Here is a 21,427-nt window from a genome sequence, read left to right on the forward strand (position 1 = left end):
TTAACCTCTTCTTTTCTGTCTCTTTTGCTGGCTTTTCATTTTCTCTCCAACCTCCTAAAGTGAGTGACCCTCAAGAGTCAGGCCATGATAGACATCTTTTCTTTCTCAATACTCTATCCCTTGGAATTCTCATCCATTATCATGCCTTCAACCACCTTTATGTAGATCAAAAACTTGATTTCTAACTTCAACCTTGACTAACCTTCTGAAATCCAATTCACAGTTGGACTAGATGTTTTCTGAGTTCTCTTCCAACTCTAGCTATCTGATCCTATGATTTCTAGCCTTTTCCAGGATAATTTTATCAAGATATACCAGTGGGACCAATACTAAGATCATTATCTATCCTCCTAAATTGCTTTTCCTTCTGATTTTACTAAGTCTGTGGCATTACTATTTACCTGGTCCCCCATGTTTATAATATTGGGGTTATTTCTCTCTTTCTCACCTTCCATAACCAGTTGATTGCCAGGCCCTTTAATGCTGTCTCCTTCTCATCTTTTGAATCAATTACCTCCTCTCTAATTCCACTACCATGAACCTAGTACAGGTCTCTGTACTACTAATTATCCAGATTATTGTATTAGCTTCTTATAAGGTCTTCTCTCTTCCTTTTTCTGTTCTTTCTCCAAACCATCATTCATACCTTTACCAGAATATTTTTGAGCCTTAGATCTTAGGTTTTTAGAGTCATTTTTCTACTTATAAACTATCAGTGATTCCCTATTACCTCCTGAGCAAAGTTAATTGTTCTCCAATGATGGACATTTAAGGCCCTCTGCAACCTGGTGCCACCCTACCTTTCTAGTCTTACTTCAACATGCACCACACTCCCATACCTCCATCTCTCTCAGCTCCTAAGTTTATCCTCCATCCAGATGACAAAATGATCATCTTAAAGTGTAGCTTTGACTATGTCACTACCCCCTTATTCAATAAACTAGAGGCTGCCTATTGCCTTCAGGAATAAACATAAACATCTGTTTTGTGTTCAAAGCCTCCTGTTGCACCTCACCCCACCTCTCCAAACTTTTTTACACTTGATAATATACCATGTGCTCTGCAATCCAGTATCACTGGCTTCCTTGCCGTTCCTCACGCAAGGTGCTTTGCCTCCTGACTCAAGGCCTTTTCACTGGCTGTCCTAAAATGCTCCCCCTCCTCATTCCTGCCCCCTGGTTTCCCTCTAGTCCCAGTTAAAATCTGCCTTCTATGGGAAGATGTTCCTAATCCCTCTTAATAATAATGCTTACCTTCTGTTGATTTTCTCCAGTTTTCCTGATTATATCTTGTTTGTACAGAATTGTTTGCAAGTTGTCTCCAATGATTAGACCAAGAGCTTCTTGGCAGCAAGGACTGTCTTTTGCTTTTCTCTGTATCCTCAGCACTTATCTCAGTATCCACCAAATAGTCAGCACTTAATAAATTCAGTGAATACCTTTGCTTCCTTTCTTTGCTTCTTGAATTTCTGATGTTCAGTTGTGTCTGATTCTTTGTGACCCTATTTGGGGTTTTCTTGGCTAAGATACTGGAGTGGTTTTCATTTCCTTCTCCAGCTTATTTTATAGAGGAGAAAACTGAGGCAAACAGGGTTAAGTGACTTGCCCAGGATCACACAATAGTAAGTCCAGGCAGGATTTCAATTCAGGTCTTCCTGATGTCAGACTTGGTACTCTATCTACTATACCACCTAGATACTCTAAAGATCCTGGAGTGGTTTGACATTTCCTTCTCCAGTGGATTAAGGCAGACAGAAGTTAAGTGACTTGTCCAAGGGGACAGAGCTAGGAAGTTTCTAAGGCAGGATTTGGACTCAGGTCTTCCTAACTCCAGGTCCAGGGCTCTATCCACTGAGCCATCTAGCTGCATCCTAGCAAGTCTTCAAAGTCCAACCCAAATGTCACTTCCTCTAGGAAGCCTTCCTTAATCTACCTAATGTATAATGAACTTGCCTTTTAGTATTCAATAGTACTTTGTATTGTAACTCTCTAATACACCAATCATGTATTAGTTGAGCATTATATTTAGATCTACTGGCATCTTATTTTGCCACACAGCTGTATAACCCTAAGCTTCTTTAATTTAATTCAATAATAATTTCTAAAGTATCTGTTTTGTGCAAGGTACTGAGCTAGGGGCTGGGGATCGAAAGATAAAAAGCACAACTGTGCCTGCCCTGAAGGAATTTAAATTCTGTTGGAAGTTCCCTGCGTGAGGAAAGACTGCATTTTTAAACCATTCTTTGTGTCTAGTGCAGCTCACAATGTTCTTCAAAGCATACCAGATACCTAATAAAGTGTGTTCCATTGCATTACAGTGGGCACACCGCTTTACAAGTTGTATAACCTCAGTCCCAGTCTTTGAACTGCTTCTTAGTTTTATTTTGTCTTCTCCATAGGAGGCCAGATTCACTCTCTGCAGTCAATTTGAAAATGGTTAATATGACACCAAGGACATTTTTTTTTTTTAAATAGCCACTTTCTTTGGGATTGCTGTTTCTCTCTCTCTCTCTCTCTCTCTCTCTCTCTCTCTCTCTCTCTCTCTCTCTCTCTCTCTCTCTCCTTCCTTCCTGTCCCCCATATCTCATTGGCACTCTCATGGGTCCAATCCCACTCATGATTGGCATAAGAGATTTGATCTATTCTGTTTCAGATCACTGTGGCTCACATCTGAGGGATCCTCCAGATTCAGCTTTCCCAACAGCAAGGATGACAGATGAGCACCACCATGACCACCTACCTGTTACCTTTCAAGGGTAGCAATGGCAGTGAATAGAGAGTTGGCCTCCGACTTAGACATGAGTTCAAGTTTTGACTCTGACATATTCTAGATGTATGATCTTAGACAGATCACTTAAAGCCAGTGATCCAGACAACAATTTAAGACTATAAACTACTGAGAAGGGGCCAGTCATAGAAATTTATCATAAAGAGCACCTGTATCACTGAAGGGCAGCTAAGTGGCACAGTGGATAGAACACTGGGCTTGGAGTCAGGAAGACCTGAATTCAAATCTGGCTTCAGATACTTACTATCTATGTAACCCTGGGCAAATCATTTAATGCTGTTTGCCTCAGTTTCCTCATCTGTAAAATGAGCTGGAGAAGGAAATAGCAAATCACTCTTCACGAAGAAAACCGCAAATGAGGTCATGGAGAATTGGATACGACTGAAACGAATGAATAACAACAAAATATCACTGAAATCATATGTTTGGTTAAATAATGTTAGCTTTACCCTCATTACCATGGATTACTGAGAACTGGTGGTAAGATGATCACCGGTTCGCCATTACATGCATATAGCATGCAAATATAAATATTCATCTGAGAGCAGAAATGAAAATAAAGGCACAGAGTCTATTTTAAATTTCTAAAAACTTACAGTAAGAGCAACAGATCCGAGTAATAGCGCAACTGAGTAGACCAGCCCCTTGCTGTTTATCTTTACCTAGAAAAACAAAAGGAAAAAAGCTTTCATCTTGACTGTTACTACTACACAAGAAAATACAACCAAAGGCATCGCCCAAATCATCCTATAATCAATGTATATATATATGTATATATATACATTGTAGAACTTATACGATCTGAGAATTTTAAAGCTAGAAAGAAGCACCTTAGGGGTATCTGCGTCCAGCCCTCTCAGTTCACTGAGAAAGAATCTGGGACCCAGAGAAAGGAAGTGATGTCCACGGACTTCAATCCTGGCCCTCTTGCTCCAAATTCAATTATCTTTTCACTATATTGTATTGTCTCAAAGATTTTTACAGCTAGGAAGGAGCACAGAGATCATTCAGTCCTATATTTCCTCATTTTATAGATAAGGAAACTGACACAAAGAAGTTATCCACATTCATTGTCCACCATTCATCCAGAATAGAATTTTTATTACTTTCACTCTTCAGTGACTGTACTATCTCCGTTAAAAACAAAATCAAATAAAACTGATTTTAATAGAAACAGGGAAGCTTTAAATTCTGTTCTACTTTAACCAACATGCATATAAGGTCACCAGTCAGACTGATTTGGACTGGAAAGAAAGGAATTTGCTTATGTACTGTTTTAATTCTGGGGAGATTAATACCTGTCCTTCTCTGCCTTGAAGGGCTGTAAGTAATGATAGATGGAAAAGCAATTCTAAGTTCCCTGAAAGCATGGACAGGAACATATTTTATCTTTGTATCTCTTCCTGACCTCTAAACGTCCCTCACACATAGGACATGCTTAATAAATAGTTAAATCATTCCACCTCTCTGAAGGTCAGTTTTCTCATCTGTGAAATGGGGATACTGTTATTTGCACTATCTAGTTTGCAGGGTTCTTTTGAGGAAAGGGATTTGTAAAACTGAAATCACTCTAGAAATGTGAGTTATTTTTATGACTGTCTGTTGAACTGGTGTTGTTTGGAATTTGTTGTTGAGTTGTTCCAGTTGTGTTTGACTCTTCATGATCCCATTTGAGGTTTTCTTGGCAAAGATACTGGAGGGATTTGCCATTTCCTTCTCCAGCTCATTTTACAGATGAGGAAACTAAAGCAAACAGGATTAAGTGACTTGCCCAGGGTCACAAAGCTGGTTAATGCCAGAGGCTGGATTTGAACTCAGAAATAGGCATCTTCCTGACTCCATGCCCTGTGCTTGATCCATTTCACTATTTAGCTACCTTTGGAATACGTTGAATTGGAAGCAACTTGAGGCCAGGTTCTCTTTTGCTTTTTTTTGTATCACCAGCCCTTAGCACAATGCCTGAGTGAGTAGGTACTTAATAAATATTGATTGATTGAAGACGGGTGTTAGTAAACTAGATATTTCTTTACCTTTTCTGTGATAAACACATTTCAGTGAATACTTAGAAAAGGGCTGCTATGACAGTTGGGAATGGAGGTGAGAGCCGGGTGTCATGGTTGCTAACAGGGGAAGATTATAGATATCCTTGCTCCACAGATGGCCCACAACCTTATTATAGAGCCTGGCCCAATGGTGTCAGCAGGCATAGTTAAAAGTCAGCATGGCTCTTCTTAGGTTATGGCTTGAGATCAATAGAACCATTTCTTGATCTATTCCTGAGAGAGCCCTTCATGTACTGGGGTTCACCTTTGTTTGTTGACTCCGATTTTGAATTTTCTTGCTACAAACCTCCCCTTGGTGATTTAGTCTCAGGCACCCACTTAAAAGTAACAACTCAGCTTTGTTTTATGAACTTTAGTTACTGATGTCCCTGAATAGCTATTGGCTAGAAATGGAAGCAAAAGGGTAGGCAAGGGAGAAAGAGAGGGAAGGGAAAGAGGAGAGAGAGTGTAGGATGGGGTTGTGGGTTTTTTTTTCACAAATCATGTCCCAAGTGGCAGAATTTTTCTGAGCCTCATCTATTGAACTTATATCCTGCCTCAGTGTTGAGATTTCAGAGGGACACCTATCCAGTATCTTGGTGGAGAGAAGACTAGAAATCACAAAAAGTCCTTATATTGGCCTAAGGAAACTGTGTCACCACTTTCTGGGGAACTAGAAACTAATGGTAACTCTTTACATTTATATAGCACAGTGCTTGGCATATAATAAGCACTTAATAAATGCTCTTTCATCCATCCATCCATCCTTCTATCCTTCCATCCTTCCATCCATCCAATCATTCATACAATGCTTTAAGATTTACAAGGCACTTTCCTTATAACCATGCTGTCAGTGAGATAAGGTAGAAACAATTTACAGATGAGAAAACTGAGTCTCAGAGGTACGGAAATGTTCTAGGTCAGTCAGCTACTAGGTATTAGAATTGGGATTCAAGCCACAGGCTCCTGACTTCAATTTCTATGCTTTTTTCACTAATTATGCTATTGAAAAGAGACATGGAGTTTAGGGGCAGGTTATGTGGGTGGGAAGAAGAAGAAACAGTTTTCTTCATGCCCAAGAGAGAACTGACCTGTCATTTCTTATTTCTAGTTGTTTTTACATTTCAAAGAAACAGTTTAATTTGTTTAAAAGATAAGAAAAGTATACATACAGTTGATCCATAATTAATGACCATGGTTTGCAGTCCCCATGGTATTCCCAGTCCTACAAGGATGTCGAATACATTGCTCCCTATGGTATTAGATACTGCCATATCTCCAAGACCTAGGGAAAAAAATCCAGATTTCATTAATCATTTGCATAGCTTTAATGAGTCTTGTGATCTCCACAGGTATTTTCTTCACTGGTATAGCTCTTAACTCCTCTTATTCCTTCATCTCCCAAGCAATTGTTGGCTATGACCTTCAATAAATTCTGTATAGAGTATCTTATTCTTTTTGTTAAAAGACAAAAGGAAAAAATAGTACAAACATTTTCATACCTATATTTAACAGGTTCATTTAGCTACTTCACCCCAAAATGCTCACTATCCTTGCAGGAGAATAAATTCACTATTTCTTTTAAGACCAATTGAAGGTCTAGTCTCTTCTATGAATACATTCTTAGCTACCCAGACCCATAATACTGTTTCTCATCACCTTCATCTGGGGTTCACCATCAAGCTTTTGATCTCCTTAGCCTATTCCCAATTTGTTTTCTTTGAGTGAGAGTCCTTTCCCCAACCAAATTATAGGCACCTTGAAGGGAAGGAACTGTATCTTCGACATCTTTGTATCTCCATGCTAAGCATACAACAGAGAGCTAAACAGCTCAGGGAACTCTGAAGCCTAGAACAAATTTAAAGCCTAAACATTGGGCTGTATAGTCTATTGATCTCTTACCTGACAACTTGCTAAACTTTCAATTTGCATGACATTTCAGTGGCACTTAACATGTTAGTAACCACAATAGTGTTTAGATGTCAGAGGAAGGAAAGATCAAAAACCAATTATTAGGTCCTCTTGCACACTTATATTTCAATTAGGCTGTTCCTCCCTCCCTCAAAGCCTAGCTCATGTCCTTCCTTCTCCTCTCCAAAGCTTTGTCTCTCTATCCTCACACATGACCGCAATTTCTTTTCTCTCTTTTCCATTCTCTCTGCCTTTGCATAGGCTATATCCCCCATGCCTGGAATGCAATCCTCACCTTTGCCTTTTATCGCTCCTAGTTTCCTTTAAAACTTAATTCAAACAGTGCCTCCTACAGGAAGTCTTTATTGATTCGATCATGTCAACTCTACTGCGTGAGGGCTATCGTGCCTCAGCCCCCCATTCAATAAATTCTAGTGACTTCCTAGTTTCTCCAGGACCAAATACAAAATAATGGTTGGTATTTAAAACTCTTTATAACTCATTCTTCTCCAACCTTTCCATTATTCTTATACTTTATTACCCAACAGCTACTCTTCCATCCCATTTCACTGGCCTCCCAGAGGTTCCATGGACCTACATATTTTGGCTCCAGATATTCTCTTTGGCTGTCCTCCATGACTGAAACATTCCCTCCTCCACTGTGATTCCTGACCTCCCTGGCTTCCTTTAAGTCCCAGTTAAAATTCCTCCTTCTACAGGAAGTTTTCCCTAACCCTTCTTAATTCTAGTTCTTTCCCTTTTGAGTTACTTCCTAATTATGTTATATATAGCTTGCTTTGTATATAGGTTTACACATTGTCTCCCCCATTAGATTATAAACTCAAGGGAAGGGACTGTCTTTTGCTTCTTTTTGTATGTCCAGAACTTAGCACATCGTTTGGCACATAGTAGGCACTTAATAAATGTTTTATTGATTCCCCCCAGCTGTTAATGCACTCTTCCAAAATTACTCTGTATGCTTTTGTCTATACTTTGTGTTTATATGCTCTCCCATGATAGAATATAATTTCCTGGAAGACTCAGACAGTTTCATTTTGATCTTTGTATACCATCACCTAGCATGGTGCTTGGCACAAACAGTCAACGAATATTATTAATGGATTAATTACACATGGTAATTAGACATTATCTAGTTCAGCTGCTTCATTTTATTGAGGTGCCAACCAAGGTCCCAAGACGCCTGATCTGCTCTAGTTCACACAGTTAACAGCACGACTGGGACCAGTACTTGGGTTTCCTGACTCTGTTTTTATTATATCACTAGTAATCTTGCTCTAAAGTTATTTCTAAGTAAAGCATTCCAAATATGTATCAAGTGAAGTAACCATCTGGAAGAATGATGCTCAATTTGATATTTCAATTTTTGTGTGGTTACGAGGGGGGAAAGCAGTCACATCACAGATCCAGTTCTTAAAAATGGCCAATAAAAGGAGAAAACTGTGCTCTAAATGACAGTTTTAAGCCACTAAAACTCACAGAACTCGCAGTTCAGAAAGATTTTTGGGGATTCAGAATAAAATCTAGTCCTCTGTGGGGTCTAGAGTTTGGTCACCATTCAAGCCAGAGTATTGAGGATTTTTGGCACTTTTGAAGCAATAAGTGGCAAATTAAAATGTGTTTTGAATTGCATGGGTCCTTGGGTGTCAATTAGAACATTTCTCTACCCTGATCTCCAGTTATTAAATTGGGACCCAGGCTCTTCTCATTTCCTTATGTAAGGCCCAGTTCCTGTAAAAAGTCAGTCTCTGAAAGACTTAACTGAGTCATGAGATTGCCCTCGCCCTCAAGGAACATGCTCTTTAACTTGGTCAGGACCCCACCAAACTAGGAGACTCAACTTCTGTTTAGAGTGTAAAGAGAATCTAGTCTGGGTGAATTCTATACCTCTCCATTAGAGTTTAGGGTGACCCAGCTCATGAAGGAGAAAACCAAATCACAGTGTTCTGGATGGAGAGGGATTTCTCTGTCCTGATTGCTGGAGGCAAAATCAGTCACATCACATAGATAAAAAATGGTCAATAAAACGGAAAAATTATACTCTAATAACAATTAATTCATTATAGACATGCAGAACTTGTAGTTCAGTTCATATGGGAAGACTTTTGTGGATTCAGAATCAAATGTGGGTCCTGGTCTTTGAATTTGGTCACCGTACAAGCCAAAATATTGAGGATTTTTGACATGATCAAGCCACACTCTCAGCAGGTGGACCTGAAGACTTCTAGCCCAACTCCTCATTAAATGTCAACTAATCAGGCTTGATTTTCACTTGTAAGAGGCATTTATTCCCTTTCAAAAAAGTATTTCAGGCTTTCAGGCTCTCCATGGGTCATTTCTGGTTACCAAGAGAAATCATTGACCACTGATTTATTGATTGCCAGCTAGCCTAATTAATAAACTGATTATTAATTACCCAGAAACTCTGTTTTTCATTGAGTCAAGACTTGAACTCAGGCCTCTGGCTCCAATATCAGTGGTTTTTGCCTTTTCACTGTACTCATTAAGAGAAAATGTGAAGCAACTAGCATGAATGAAGTAAGAGGTGAAGAAAACAGAAAGGTTTACTGCTTTTAAAGACAGAAAGACCAGTAACTTGATTTCCAATGCTTACCTTTGCTAGAGGAAAATTTACAATACAAAACGAGCACAGAAAAACAGGCATCCCTGGATGTGCTTATTAATAAGGCATCTAGTGGTTCTAGTATCTTTCAAAGATGTTTCTCAAAATCCCACCCCCATCAAAAAAAATCACCTTTCTGAGTTTTATAAGCTTGGTAAGGGTGTTCCTTAAATATCTGATTTCATATAGTTAAGAATAGGACTGCAAATATGAAGAAGTAAAGATGAGAGCTTTCTATTATATACTATTCTATATAATATTAATGATATCTATTATGATACATTATGAATATATTAATGACATTTTAGGTGATTTAGCTATTTCATTGATTTTTATACATTTTGAATATTTTATACTAGATAGACATATAACATATACTATATATATCAACATACATCATATGCTATATATATTATATAGACATATTCATTATAAAAATTTGTGTATGAGGTCAGAAATATAAAATCTTATTATATTGTTTTTATGAAAAAAATCCTATTTTACTTATGTCATTTCTATTCACAATAACTTTTTCAGAAATAACAATAATGAGGATAATACTCATCTAAGATTTCTATAGCACGTAGAAGGTTTAAAAATATATTATATGTTGTCTCATTTGATCCTCAAGACAACCTTGTATAATTCCCAATTTACAAATGAAGAAACTGAGAGCAAAAAAGGTTAATTAAGTGACCCAGACAGGGCCACACAGTTAGGATGAGTCTGAGGCAGGAAGAATTGGTGGTTGGTGCTGTCCGTCTTCGAAGAGGACCAAAATGACATCACCATGATAAAGTGAAATTTCAGTGTGTCCAACTGTGGCTGATCAGATCAATATGAATTCGAAATGCTCTACCACAGGTTGGGCACAGATAGTCTGTGTGAATATTTGGAATGGATGCTCCAAATTTGCACATCCTGCATTTACTTTGTGCTGTCTCAATTCTGCTTTGGTCAAAGAGCACCCTTTCTGATGAGGGCACACCATGCTGAGTGGTCCTGTGCCAGTATCTCCCATGTTGCACAGTCAGATTCAAAGTTCTTGAGAGAGACCTTGAGAGTGTCCTTGTATCACTTCTTCTGGCACCCATGTCATTGCTTGCCCCATGCCAGTTCTCCATACAATAGTCTTTTTGGCAAGCGTACATTTTGTATTCAAACAACGTGGCCAGCCCATCGGAGTTGCGCTCTCTGAAGCATAGTTTGAATACTTGGCAGTTCAGCTTGAGCAACGACTTCTGTGTCTAGTACCTTATCCTTCCAGGTGATCTTCAGAATCTTCCTAAGACAGTTCAAATGGAAGCGATTCAGTTTCCTGGCATGGCGCTGGTAGACTGTCCATGTTTCACAAGCACATAACAATGAGGTGAGCCCAATGGCTCTGTAGACCTTCAGTTTGGTAGTCAGTCTAATACCTCTTCTCTCCCAAACTTTTCTTTGGAGCCTCCCAAACACTGAGCTAGCTCTGGCAATGTGTACATCAACCTCACTGTCAATGTATACATCCCTGGAAAGTATACTACCAAGGTAAGTGAACTTATCCACAGCATTCAAAACTTCTCCATTTGTTGTAATCGATAGTTCCACGTATGGATGTTGTTGTGGTGGCTGATGGAGCACCTGTGCTTTCTTGGTGTTAATTATTAGGCCAAAATTAGCACAGGCAGCAGAGAATTGATCCATACTTTGTTGCATCTCAGCTTCAGAGGCTGCGCTGAGTGTACAATCATCTGCAAACAGAAAATCATGCACCAACACTCCCTTCACTTTAGTCTTGGTTTGTAGCTTTTTCAAACTGAAGAACTTATCATCAGTACAGTAGTTGAACTTGATGCTGTGTTTATCCTTATTGAAAGCATTTGTCAACGTGGCTGAAAACATCATGCTAAAAAGCATGGGAGCAAGCACACAGCCCTGTTTCATTCCATTGATGACTGGGAAGGCACAAGAGCATTGTCCATTATCCAGAACCCGGGCAAACATGCCATCATGAAATTGATGTACAATATTGATAAACTTCTCCAGGTAACCAAATTTTGACATAATTTTCCATAAGCCCTCATGACTAACAGTGTCACTCTTCCTGCTGGGGTGTGGGGTGTGTTCAGGTAGGACCAGTACCTTTGGTGTAATGGCTGCTGAGCCATTTTGGGGGCTCTTTCCACCTTTGGTGTCCACATGTTCCACCTAAATCTCACCTGTGGCTCCAAGGAGCTGTAGCATGCTCAGCAGCCACACCCTGGTAAACCGTTTTGGCAGACGAACCAAACCAGGTTGAAGGTAACCAAGGGTTCTCAAACCCAATAGTGAGTTAGGGAGATATCTACCCCAAGCATGTGAAGACTTCCTCTGGTGGAATGGGCAGATGAGAACAATTCGTTCCAATGGCCATGAAGTCAGCTGAAGCAGGTGATATTGAGCACTTAGAGCTTGGTTAGATACTGAAGAAGCCAAGGTCATCCACAGTATCCTGAGCCATTGCCAGCCATTTTGACTCTGTCCTGCCACTGGACTATGATGTCTCTGGAGGAGAGACCGAAACTGATGATTCTGTGCAACTCTGCCTCACTTAAATCCAATTTATGCATGAATCAAAAGACATCACCCATACCGTTTCACTATTATGCCTCAAAGTCCTGTGATGACAGGCAAGTGATGAAGCAGCAGGTGTGGATACACTGGGAGCTGTAGTCACAACCCTACACACAGGCAGCCCAGACCATAGTGTTGTTTCTCACTGGAAGCAGCAGTGGGACTCAGCAGCCCCCTAGGTGTCTGAGCAGCCTTTTAAGGATTGCACTACTCACCTCCTGGTGTGAGGAAGGGGGCTAGAAAAGGTAACCTAAACATTATCTGCTTATCCAATAGGCAGGGAATCCTACTATGTGGTTGAAACATGACAAAATGTACAAAATATACGACAACATTTACAAAGATGATTCTATTCACCATCGGCACATGGAACATGTGCACACTAAGAGACAACACAAAATCCAGTAGATCTGAAAGAAGAACTGCTCTTGCTGCAAGAGAACTCAATAGGTATCACATCCAAATTGCAGCTCTGAGTGAAACAAGGTTGGCAAATGAAGGCCAGTGCACTGAAGCTGGAGCTGGATACACTTTTTTCTGGAGTGGGTGCAGTGAAGGGGAGCACCGTTAAGATGGCATGGGTTTTGCAATCAAAACGAATCTAATCAACAAGCTGGTATGCCTGCCAAAAGGAGTGAATGACAGGCTCATGACAATGCAATTGCCACTCACAGGAAAATGCCATGTCACCATCATCAGTGCCTATGCTCCCATCACAACAAACCCTGATGAAGTCAAAGAAAAATTTTATGAAGACCTAGAGGCCCTTATTGTCAACGTGCCAAAAGAGGACAAGCTTATCATGCTAGAGTAGGCTCAGACTACCAGATTTGGCAGAGAGTCCTAAGGAGGAATGGAGTTGGAAACAGCAACAGCAAAGGTCATTTACTGCTGAAGACTTGCGCATCGCATGACTTTCTCATCACCAACAGTTTTCTGCTTACCTAAATGCAATAAAACTTCATGGATGCACCCTCACAGCAAACGTTGACATCTAATAGACTATGTGATGATAAGGAGGAGAGACAGACAAGATGTGAGAGTGACAAAGGCAATGTGTGGTGCAGAGTGCTGGACTGATCATAGACTTATCCTTTCCAAGCTAAATATTTGCAATCATCAAAAGCACTGCCCCCAAGGCAAAATAACTACCAGAAGAATTAATGTCAACAAATTAGAGCTCTTCTCTGAACATGAACAGTTTGTTGCTAACTCAGAGGGAAAGTTGATCCAACACACAGTTGGCAATAGTGGAACAGAAAAGGAGTGGGCAGCTTAGAACACTCGCAAACACCAAGGCTGGTTTGATGAAAATGATGGGGAAATTCAGAAGCTGCTAAATGAAAAATGAGAACTCCCCAGGATTTACCAGCAGGATAGTTCATCTATCTCTAAGAAGACAGCATTTAATTCCATCAAAAACAAAGTACAAGCAAAGCTTAGAGAGATGCAAGATTCCTGGCTCAGTAAGAAGGCAGATGAAATCCAGTTTTATGCTGATAATAACAATCCAAAGCACTTTTATGATTCCCTGAAAAGCTATTTTTTTGGACCAAAAACCTATGGTGCATCACAACTACTCAGTGCTGATGGAGCCATGTTGATTAGTGATAAGGTCATGATCCTAGAGAGATAGGCTGCACACTTCCATAGTGTTCTCAACAGACCATCATCAATCAATGCTGAGGCCATTGACCGTTTACCTCAGGTTGAAGTCAGTCCCTCCTTAGATGAGCTTCCAACTGAAGAAGAGGTTTTGAGGGCCATTAGGCTCCTTTCTTGTGGCAAAGCACCTGGTGCTGATTCTATTCCAGCTAAGATTTACAAGGCAAGGGGACCATTGCTCATACAAAAGCTGACTGGAATTAAACTGCTTAAAGTGTGATGGTTGCCTGGGTATCCCATCTCCCATCCTAAGCAGTAAGTTTCATGAGGGTGATAGCGCATCTCAGGCATCCTTTTAATTTCCCATAGTTCCTGCCACGTGGTCTCATACAAAAGAGGAATTTGTCAGAATTTCAATTATTACAAAGTATCATATTGTCTTTATAATGTAATTGACATGTCAGATCTTCAATTGAACATACATTTTTTAAGCACCTTAGAGATATATTATCAACCTTGTGGGTACTCCCTTCATGAATGCAAATTGCAACTTTCTGCACTTTTATAGATACTTTAATAAGTTGGGGCCGGGGAAGGCAAAAAAAAAAAAATCATCTTGGGTGGGGAGGTGGGGGGGGTGGGGGGAGGAAATCAGTCTTCAAATGATAAGTATCCTTGGAGGGCAGACACACAATCCAATCTGTTTCTAGGCCTGTACCTGAAACCTTTCCAGGCTGAAACCTGCTAGAATTTGTATTCTGCTTGTGTACTTGAAAGAAACCACTGTCTCCTCTACGCCACGATCTTAGGGAAGATAAAATCAACCCATTGCCTTAAAGTTGGATAATGGAAATTCTTTTAACAAAAAGAAAGCTTTCTATATTAAGATAGACAGTACTTTGAATTCTTCTCTATAACTCTCATGTACCCTGGCCAACACAAAAGGATTTTATTTTCAATGGGGAATGATTATAGGTTTCCTTCCGGGGTTTTAATTCTTAAGAATGGGCTCAGTATGCAAAAGCTGTCACCTGGTGCAAAAGTTTCCATCTCTGAAAAGATAGGAGCTGAAACTCCTGGAAGAACTATTATTAAATCACTTTTCTTCTCCCAAGTGTGAGATGTATGAATACATTTTCATCTTTAATTTAGTTTAAACAAAGGAATGATGGAATTGCCACCCACAGGTATCTTCTGGGTGTAAAGCATTGAATAGGAACTCAGATGCACAGCAGGCGGCTTGTCATTTAAAGGAACCAAGCCAAGCACCACTGTCGTGGGCATAGGATGTCAGAGCTGGATGGGACCCTAGAACATGGAAGGCTTAGAACTTACAATGTCTAGCTGTTAACTGAACTCCATTCAGTTAATTCCAAGGGTCTTTTCTCATCTTCGTAGTCCTTGACACCTTTTGACTCTCCTGACCATCTCTTCCTCCCTGATACTTTTTTCTCACCTGGTTCTCATGACATTGCTTTCTTCTGGTTCTCTTCCTAACTGCTAAACTGATTCTTTTAAGTTTTCCTTGTTGGATCTTCATCTCCCATCCCAAAGTTCTCTTTGTGATATTCAATTATTTTTCATTGTGTCTGACTCTTCTTGACCCCATTTGGGGTTTTCTTGGCAGAGATACTGGACTAGTTTGCCATTTCCTTTTCGAGCTCATTTTACAGATGAGGAAACTGAGGCAAACAGGATTAAGTGACTTGCCTGGGGTCACAAAGCAATGAAGTGTCTGAAACCACATTTGAATGCAGGTCCTCTGAACTCCAAAGATCTTTCTTCTTGGATATCTTATAGGCATCTTACATTCAACTTGTCTAAAATGGAACTGATTATCTTTTCCCCACTAACCCTCCCCTCCAACAAATTTCCCTTTTCCCACTGAGTGAGGGTAACGCTATCTTTCTAGTGACCCCAGTTCAGAACCTTGGAGACAGCTTTAACTTTTTCTTCTACCTCATCCATCACATTCAATCAATTGCCAAATTTTGTCGATTTCTTTTTCTGTATTTATGAGTGCTTTGTGCCTTGGCATGAAGATACATTTTTGTAAAGGTACTCGCAATACTGAAGAACAGGTATACTACATTCAGTAGTAATTATGCAAAGTCTAGCATGTTTTTTTTATTCTATCTCTACAACATCTCTGGCATCTGTTCCCTTTGTTCTTCTCACACAGCCATCATCCTCCTTAAGCCTCTCATTATCTTTCTCCTTTGGACTATTAAAATAGCCTTGCCATTGGTCTTCCCTCTCCATTTTGCTCTTTACATAGTTGCCAAGAAAACCTCCAGAGGGCATAGCCGAAAAACTGAGCTGCTTCCTACTGCCTCTAAGATAAGTAAAAACTCCTCAGCCTTTGACAAGCTGGTTCCTACCTACATTGCTAGCCTTAGTTCACACGAATTTCACTCATGAACCCCTTGTTCCCATCAAATTGGCCTACCAGCTAGCTATCCTTCAATCCAAAGTGTCTTCCCCACTTGTATCTAAGCTCTCTGATAGTGGAGATAGCTTGTTGGGTCCATGTCAAGCCTTTCTTCATTTGCATGTGCTTTCTCCTCAGGCCTAAAAATCCTTCCTGTTCACAGTCTTTCCCAAATCCTTTATCTTCATTCAAAGTTCTGCTTTGGGGGGGTCTTCTTTAATTCACTCCAGGTAGGGCTTTTTTTCTTCAAATGACTTTGTCTTTACTTGTTTATGTGCATTATGTCTATCTTACCCCACAGGAGAAAGTAAGTTCATTGAGAGGGGTGGGGGTGGAGCAGGAATAGACTATTTCATTTTTGGGACTGAATGTCCAGAACCTAGCCCAGTGCCTTATACATAGTAGGTCTTTATTAAATGTCTGCTGAATCAAATTAAACACTGACTGTTAGAGCTTGAGCGCTCTTAGAATAAGGAACATGCAAACTAGAAGAAAAGACTTTAGAGATCCAGGGGTAGGGTGAGGTGATATGTCCAATGTCAAGTGGAAGAGGTCAGTGAAAAAGAAAATAGGTGTGGCTGGTCTATTCTGTTACATAAAATCAGCACTCTGTGTGTGTGTGTGTGTGTGTGTGTGTGTGTGTGTGTGTGTGTTCTGAGGTAGGAGAAGTAGGTTAATAGGTAATTCAAAGACAGAAAGGCCATTCAAAAACCCAGTTCCAATAGTATATTTTCAGTCAAGTAGATATTAGATCATAGATGACATAAAAGTTGGGGATAGAGAGGGAACAGTTCTGAAATTGTATCTGAGTCCTTGTCTTCATCAAGAATAGGTACTTGTTCTTTTGGGAAATAATTGAAACAAACTGTAATTCATAAATTTAACGTAATACTATTGTAGCACAAGAAGGAAGGCAACATGAATTTATGCTTGCAACTGTGCTAAGCTCTTTATATATATTTCTCATTTGATCCTTTCAATAATCATGGAAGGAAGATGTTATTATGCACAGTGGATAGAGTGCTAGGCTGGGAGTCAGGAAGATTCATCTTCCTGAGTTCAAATCTGATCTTAGACACTTAATAGCTGTGTGACTCTGGGCAAGTCACTTAACCCTGTTTTCCTCTGTTTCCTCTTCTGTGAGGAAACAAATGGAGAAATGGAGGAGAAACAAATGGCAAACTGCTCCAGTATCTTTGACAAGAAAACCCCAGATGGAGTCATGAAGAGTTGGATGTGACTGAATAACAAAAGATATTATTCTTCTCATTTTACAGTTGAAGAAATGGAGACAGAGAGAGGTTAAGTGATTTGCCAAAAGTCACACAGCTACTAAACATCTGAGATAGGATGTGAATTTGGATCTTCCTGACTCTAGGCCCAATGCTTTTATCCACTGCGCCACCTAGCTGTCTAGAAATAACACGTTGAGGAATTCAGAGAAGTAGGAACTGATGGAGAATGAAGTAAGTTTAGCCAGGAAAGCACTATACACAGTGATAAAACTAATATAAGTAAAAATGCGACTGAAAGTCTGTAGAATTTTGATTAATTATAATGACTAATCTTGGTTCAGGAGAGCAAATGATGAGTTAAAAGACATACTTTCCTTCTCTCTGTAGAGAAGCCGAGGACTTTGGGTGTAGAATGTGGCATATGCTGTCAATCAGTTTCCAGGTCAACTGATTTGCACCTTATAAGGGAAGGTTCAATTATGGTGAGCATTATATTGGGAAGAAACTACAGTACTAAAATGAAAATCTTTTTAAAAACTTTTTTTAAAAGATAGACTATAAAAAAAGATAAGTTATAATTAATTTTCTGCTAAACTGAAAGACTCTAAATAAAAATTTAACATTTGAAAAAAACTTCAACTATCACATTAAGGTAATTTCTGCTTTAGAAATTCATTAATTAATGGCTGCTGAATGAAAACCAAAAAGATCAGATCAGCTTTTTTTCTTTTTTTTGCACACACTAAGCTGATAGATAAGGGGACTGGTAACCATAGTGCACCAAGATTTTGGAAATTTAACAAAGTTCGTTAACCTATTCTGGTGAATGGGATAAAGAGATAAGGCACAGACAACAGTAACAGTTAAGTGGAATTCTTGATGTGTCATGGCAAAAAGAGTCATATTTAATGGGTCAATATCAACTTGGAGGGTAATTACTAGTGAGCAGCATGAGGGATCTGCCCTTGGCTTTGTTCTGTGGTTCAGCATGTTTATCTGTGAAGATAAAGAAGATAGAGTTGGCATCCTTATCAATGTCAGTCTTAAAGTGTGGATTCTAAAATGATCTCAGTAGGCTAGAGCAGTGGCCCAAAGAGAACACGAGATTTCATATGAATAAAATGTAAAGTCCCACAAAATGCCAAATGTATATGATGAAGGAGGTGAAGTTAGATGGCAATGTGTATGAAAAAGATCTGGGGATTTTAGTGGATTACAAGCTTGACCTGAGTCAATGGTGTGATCTCATCACCAATTAAAAGAACGCCATCTTCAAACACTGGAAAATAGCCCTTCAAAATACTGAAAGACTGCTATACCTGGACCCCACCCAGTCTCCAGGCTAAAATCACCTAGTTCCTTCAACTAATCTTTTTATGACATGCTCTTGAGTTCCTTGGGCAGCTAGGTGGCAAAATGGATAGATCACTGCCCTGGAGTCAGGACGACCTGAGTTCAAATCCGGTTTCAGATACTTGCTGTGTGACCCTGGGCAAGTCACTTAATCTCTGTTGGCCTCAGTTTCCTCAACTGTAGAATGGGGATAAAAATAGCATCTATCTTTCAGGGTTGTTGTAAGGATCAAATGAGATATTTGTAAAGAACTTAGCACAAAGCTTGGCTAGTTGCTGTCCTTCGTTCTCGGAGGACCAAAATGACATGACTAGACTAGAGTCAAGTTTCATTGTTTCTGACTATGACTACTCAGACCAATGCAAGCTCAGAATGTTTTCCCACAAATAGTCTGTGTGAACGCTTGAGGTGGAATTCTCTAAATTTGTGCATCCTTTGTTTCCCTCGAACTGTTTCAATTCTGCTTTGCTTATAGAGCACAGCTCCTTCTCTGATGTGGGCATGCCACACTGAGTGGTCCTGCTCCAGTGTTTCCCGTGCCACACAATCAATTCCAAAGTTCTTAAGAGAGACTTTGAGAGTGTCCTTGTATTGCTTCTTCTGACAAACATGTGAATGCTTGCTTGCTCTGTGTGAGTTCTCCATAAAAAAAAAAAGTCTTTTTGGCAAGTGTATGTTTTGCATTTGAACAGCATGGCCAGCCCATCACAGTTGTGCTCTCTGAAGCAGATTTTTGAATGCTTGTCAGGTTAGTTCGAGAAAGGACCTCAGTGTCTGGCATCTTATCCTGCCAAGTGATCTTCTCCTTCCAAGAATCTTTTCCTTCCTTCCTTCCTTCCTTCCTTCCTTCCTTCCTTCCTTCCTTCCTTCCTTCCTTCCTTCCTTCCTTCCTTCCTTCCTTCCCTCCCTCCTTTCCTTTCTTCTTCCCTCCCTTCCTTCCCTGCCTACCGGATTCTAACTTTAAATTTTGTAATTCCATGAAGGTTGGGTGTGGCCTCCTCTTTGTCTTCCAAAGAGTGGAAACACTATTTTTAGTAACACACTCAGTTTCACAGAACTTTATTACAACAACACAATTTGGAGATCTGTCAGTTTACAGGATCTTGTATTTAACTACTTTGCATATGTTTGTATTATGACATATACTTAATGCTGTATATATTTTTACAGGTACTTGTTATATCTCCCATTAGAATGTGAGCTCCCTTTAAGAGTTCTAAGCCTCTGTCTTCCAGAAATCAAAGAAGGAGAAAAAGGACCTTTGCATACAAAAATATTCATAACAATCCTTTTCATAGCAGATAAAAACTGGAAAATAAGGGGGAATGGCTAAATAAATTGTGGTATATGGACATAATGAATGGAATATTGTTATGCCCTAGGAAATGACAAAATGGATCATTTCAGAGGAAACCGGGAAGACTTCTACAAACAAAGTGAGCCAAGTGAGTACAACTGGGAAAATAATTTATACGCTGACAAAAACAGTATAGGAAAAATTTTGAGAGATATGAGAACTCTGATCAACACAACAATAAGCCACAAGTCTAGAACAGCAGAAATGAAAAAAGTGACTCATCTCCTGCCAGAGGGGCAATGAACTTAAAATGCTGAGAAAGACACACATTTGGGGGCATGTTCAATGCGAGAATTTGTTTTGCTGGCCTAAATGTGTTTATCGTGAAGGTTTTAATTTTCAGTTTGCCCCTCAGGTGGAGGGGCAATGGAAAGGACAGATTATAAATGCGTGTAAAAATAAAGGAAAAGGAAGAAAAAAAGTGAGCTTCTTTGGAGTAGTTTTTAATTTTCTTGTGTCCTCAGAGCCTAGTACAATGCCAGGCATACAGCAGATGCTTAATAAATGTTTTTTGATTGATAACTAATGCATACTGAATAATATTAATAATAATATGTCATAATAAAGACATCTTCAGGTAACCTTAAGCCTACGTGTAATATTACACTACATGTAATAACCACTCATAATTTTGGTTGGGGGGGAAAGGGCTGCCTGTTGATATTGATCACTTCGGAATGCTAAAAGAAGGACCTTCTTAGGATTGGGGGATTTATAACTGGAAGGAACATTAGAGATGCTGTATCTACCCCTTTCCCCCCTCCCATTTGACATATGAGGAAACTGAGGTCCAGTGAGGGTAAAATGATTTGTCCAAGGTCACACAGTCTATTGGCAGAGGCAAGATTCAAACCCAGGTCCTTTGACTAAAAATCCAGTGTGACCAGTGGTGTCTCAATAATATATAATCAGAGATTGTTAGGTCTAGAAGGAGCCTTAGGGATCAATCATTCTGTCCACCCTCCTCATGGCACATGGGGAAAATCAAGGTCCAGAGAACGGAAGTGAACTGCTGAAGCAACCTAAGGCTAATTCAGCAGCAGGACTGGCAGTAGATACCAGGTATCCTGACTTTCCCTCCAGGGTTCTCCTCCCCTACCCCGCCATGTCGCTTACTCTACCTTGTCTGGCCACAATTAAGCTGGCCATGCAGTCTGGTACACTTGTTCCCGCTGCTAGAAAAGTAATGCCCATGATGACATCAGGGATCCCAAGTGTGTATCCAATAATAGTCACCTGCGGAAGAAAACAAAACAAACTGAAATAGCCATGAGACGTCTTGGAAACTTTTCGTTTTCAGTGAATATAGGAAGAACATAACAACATCCTTAGCTGGGTACCACCAAGGACAGGTAGAGTCAGAAAAGGTACTAACCTGGTTTGGCAGACGCTCCCTACTAATTCCCAAGTCTCTCCCCACTCTAGTCTACCTCCTATCCAGCTGTCAAACTGATTTTTCTAAAGCACAGG

General features: G+C 39.8%; 1 protein-coding gene across 1 annotated transcript in view; it reads right to left on the reverse strand.

Moving 5' to 3' along the window:
- SLC24A4 (solute carrier family 24 member 4) overlaps positions 1 to 21,427 on the reverse strand; it is a 297,207-nt gene that overhangs the window by 9,970 nt on the left and 265,810 nt on the right. Inside the window, exons 14-16 of the mRNA XM_072624485.1 lie at positions 21,079 to 21,193; positions 6,002 to 6,114; positions 3,384 to 3,449 (exon numbers count right to left, since the gene is read on the reverse strand). Of these exons, the coding sequence (XP_072480586.1) occupies positions 3,384 to 3,449; positions 6,002 to 6,114; positions 21,079 to 21,193 (294 nt within the window). The remainder of the gene's footprint in view (positions 1 to 3,383; positions 3,450 to 6,001; positions 6,115 to 21,078; positions 21,194 to 21,427) is intronic.

Source organism: Notamacropus eugenii, chromosome 7, assembly GCF_028372415.1.
Source record: "Notamacropus eugenii isolate mMacEug1 chromosome 7, mMacEug1.pri_v2, whole genome shotgun sequence".
In the NCBI taxonomy this organism is placed as follows: domain Eukaryota; kingdom Metazoa; phylum Chordata; class Mammalia; order Diprotodontia; family Macropodidae; genus Notamacropus; species Notamacropus eugenii.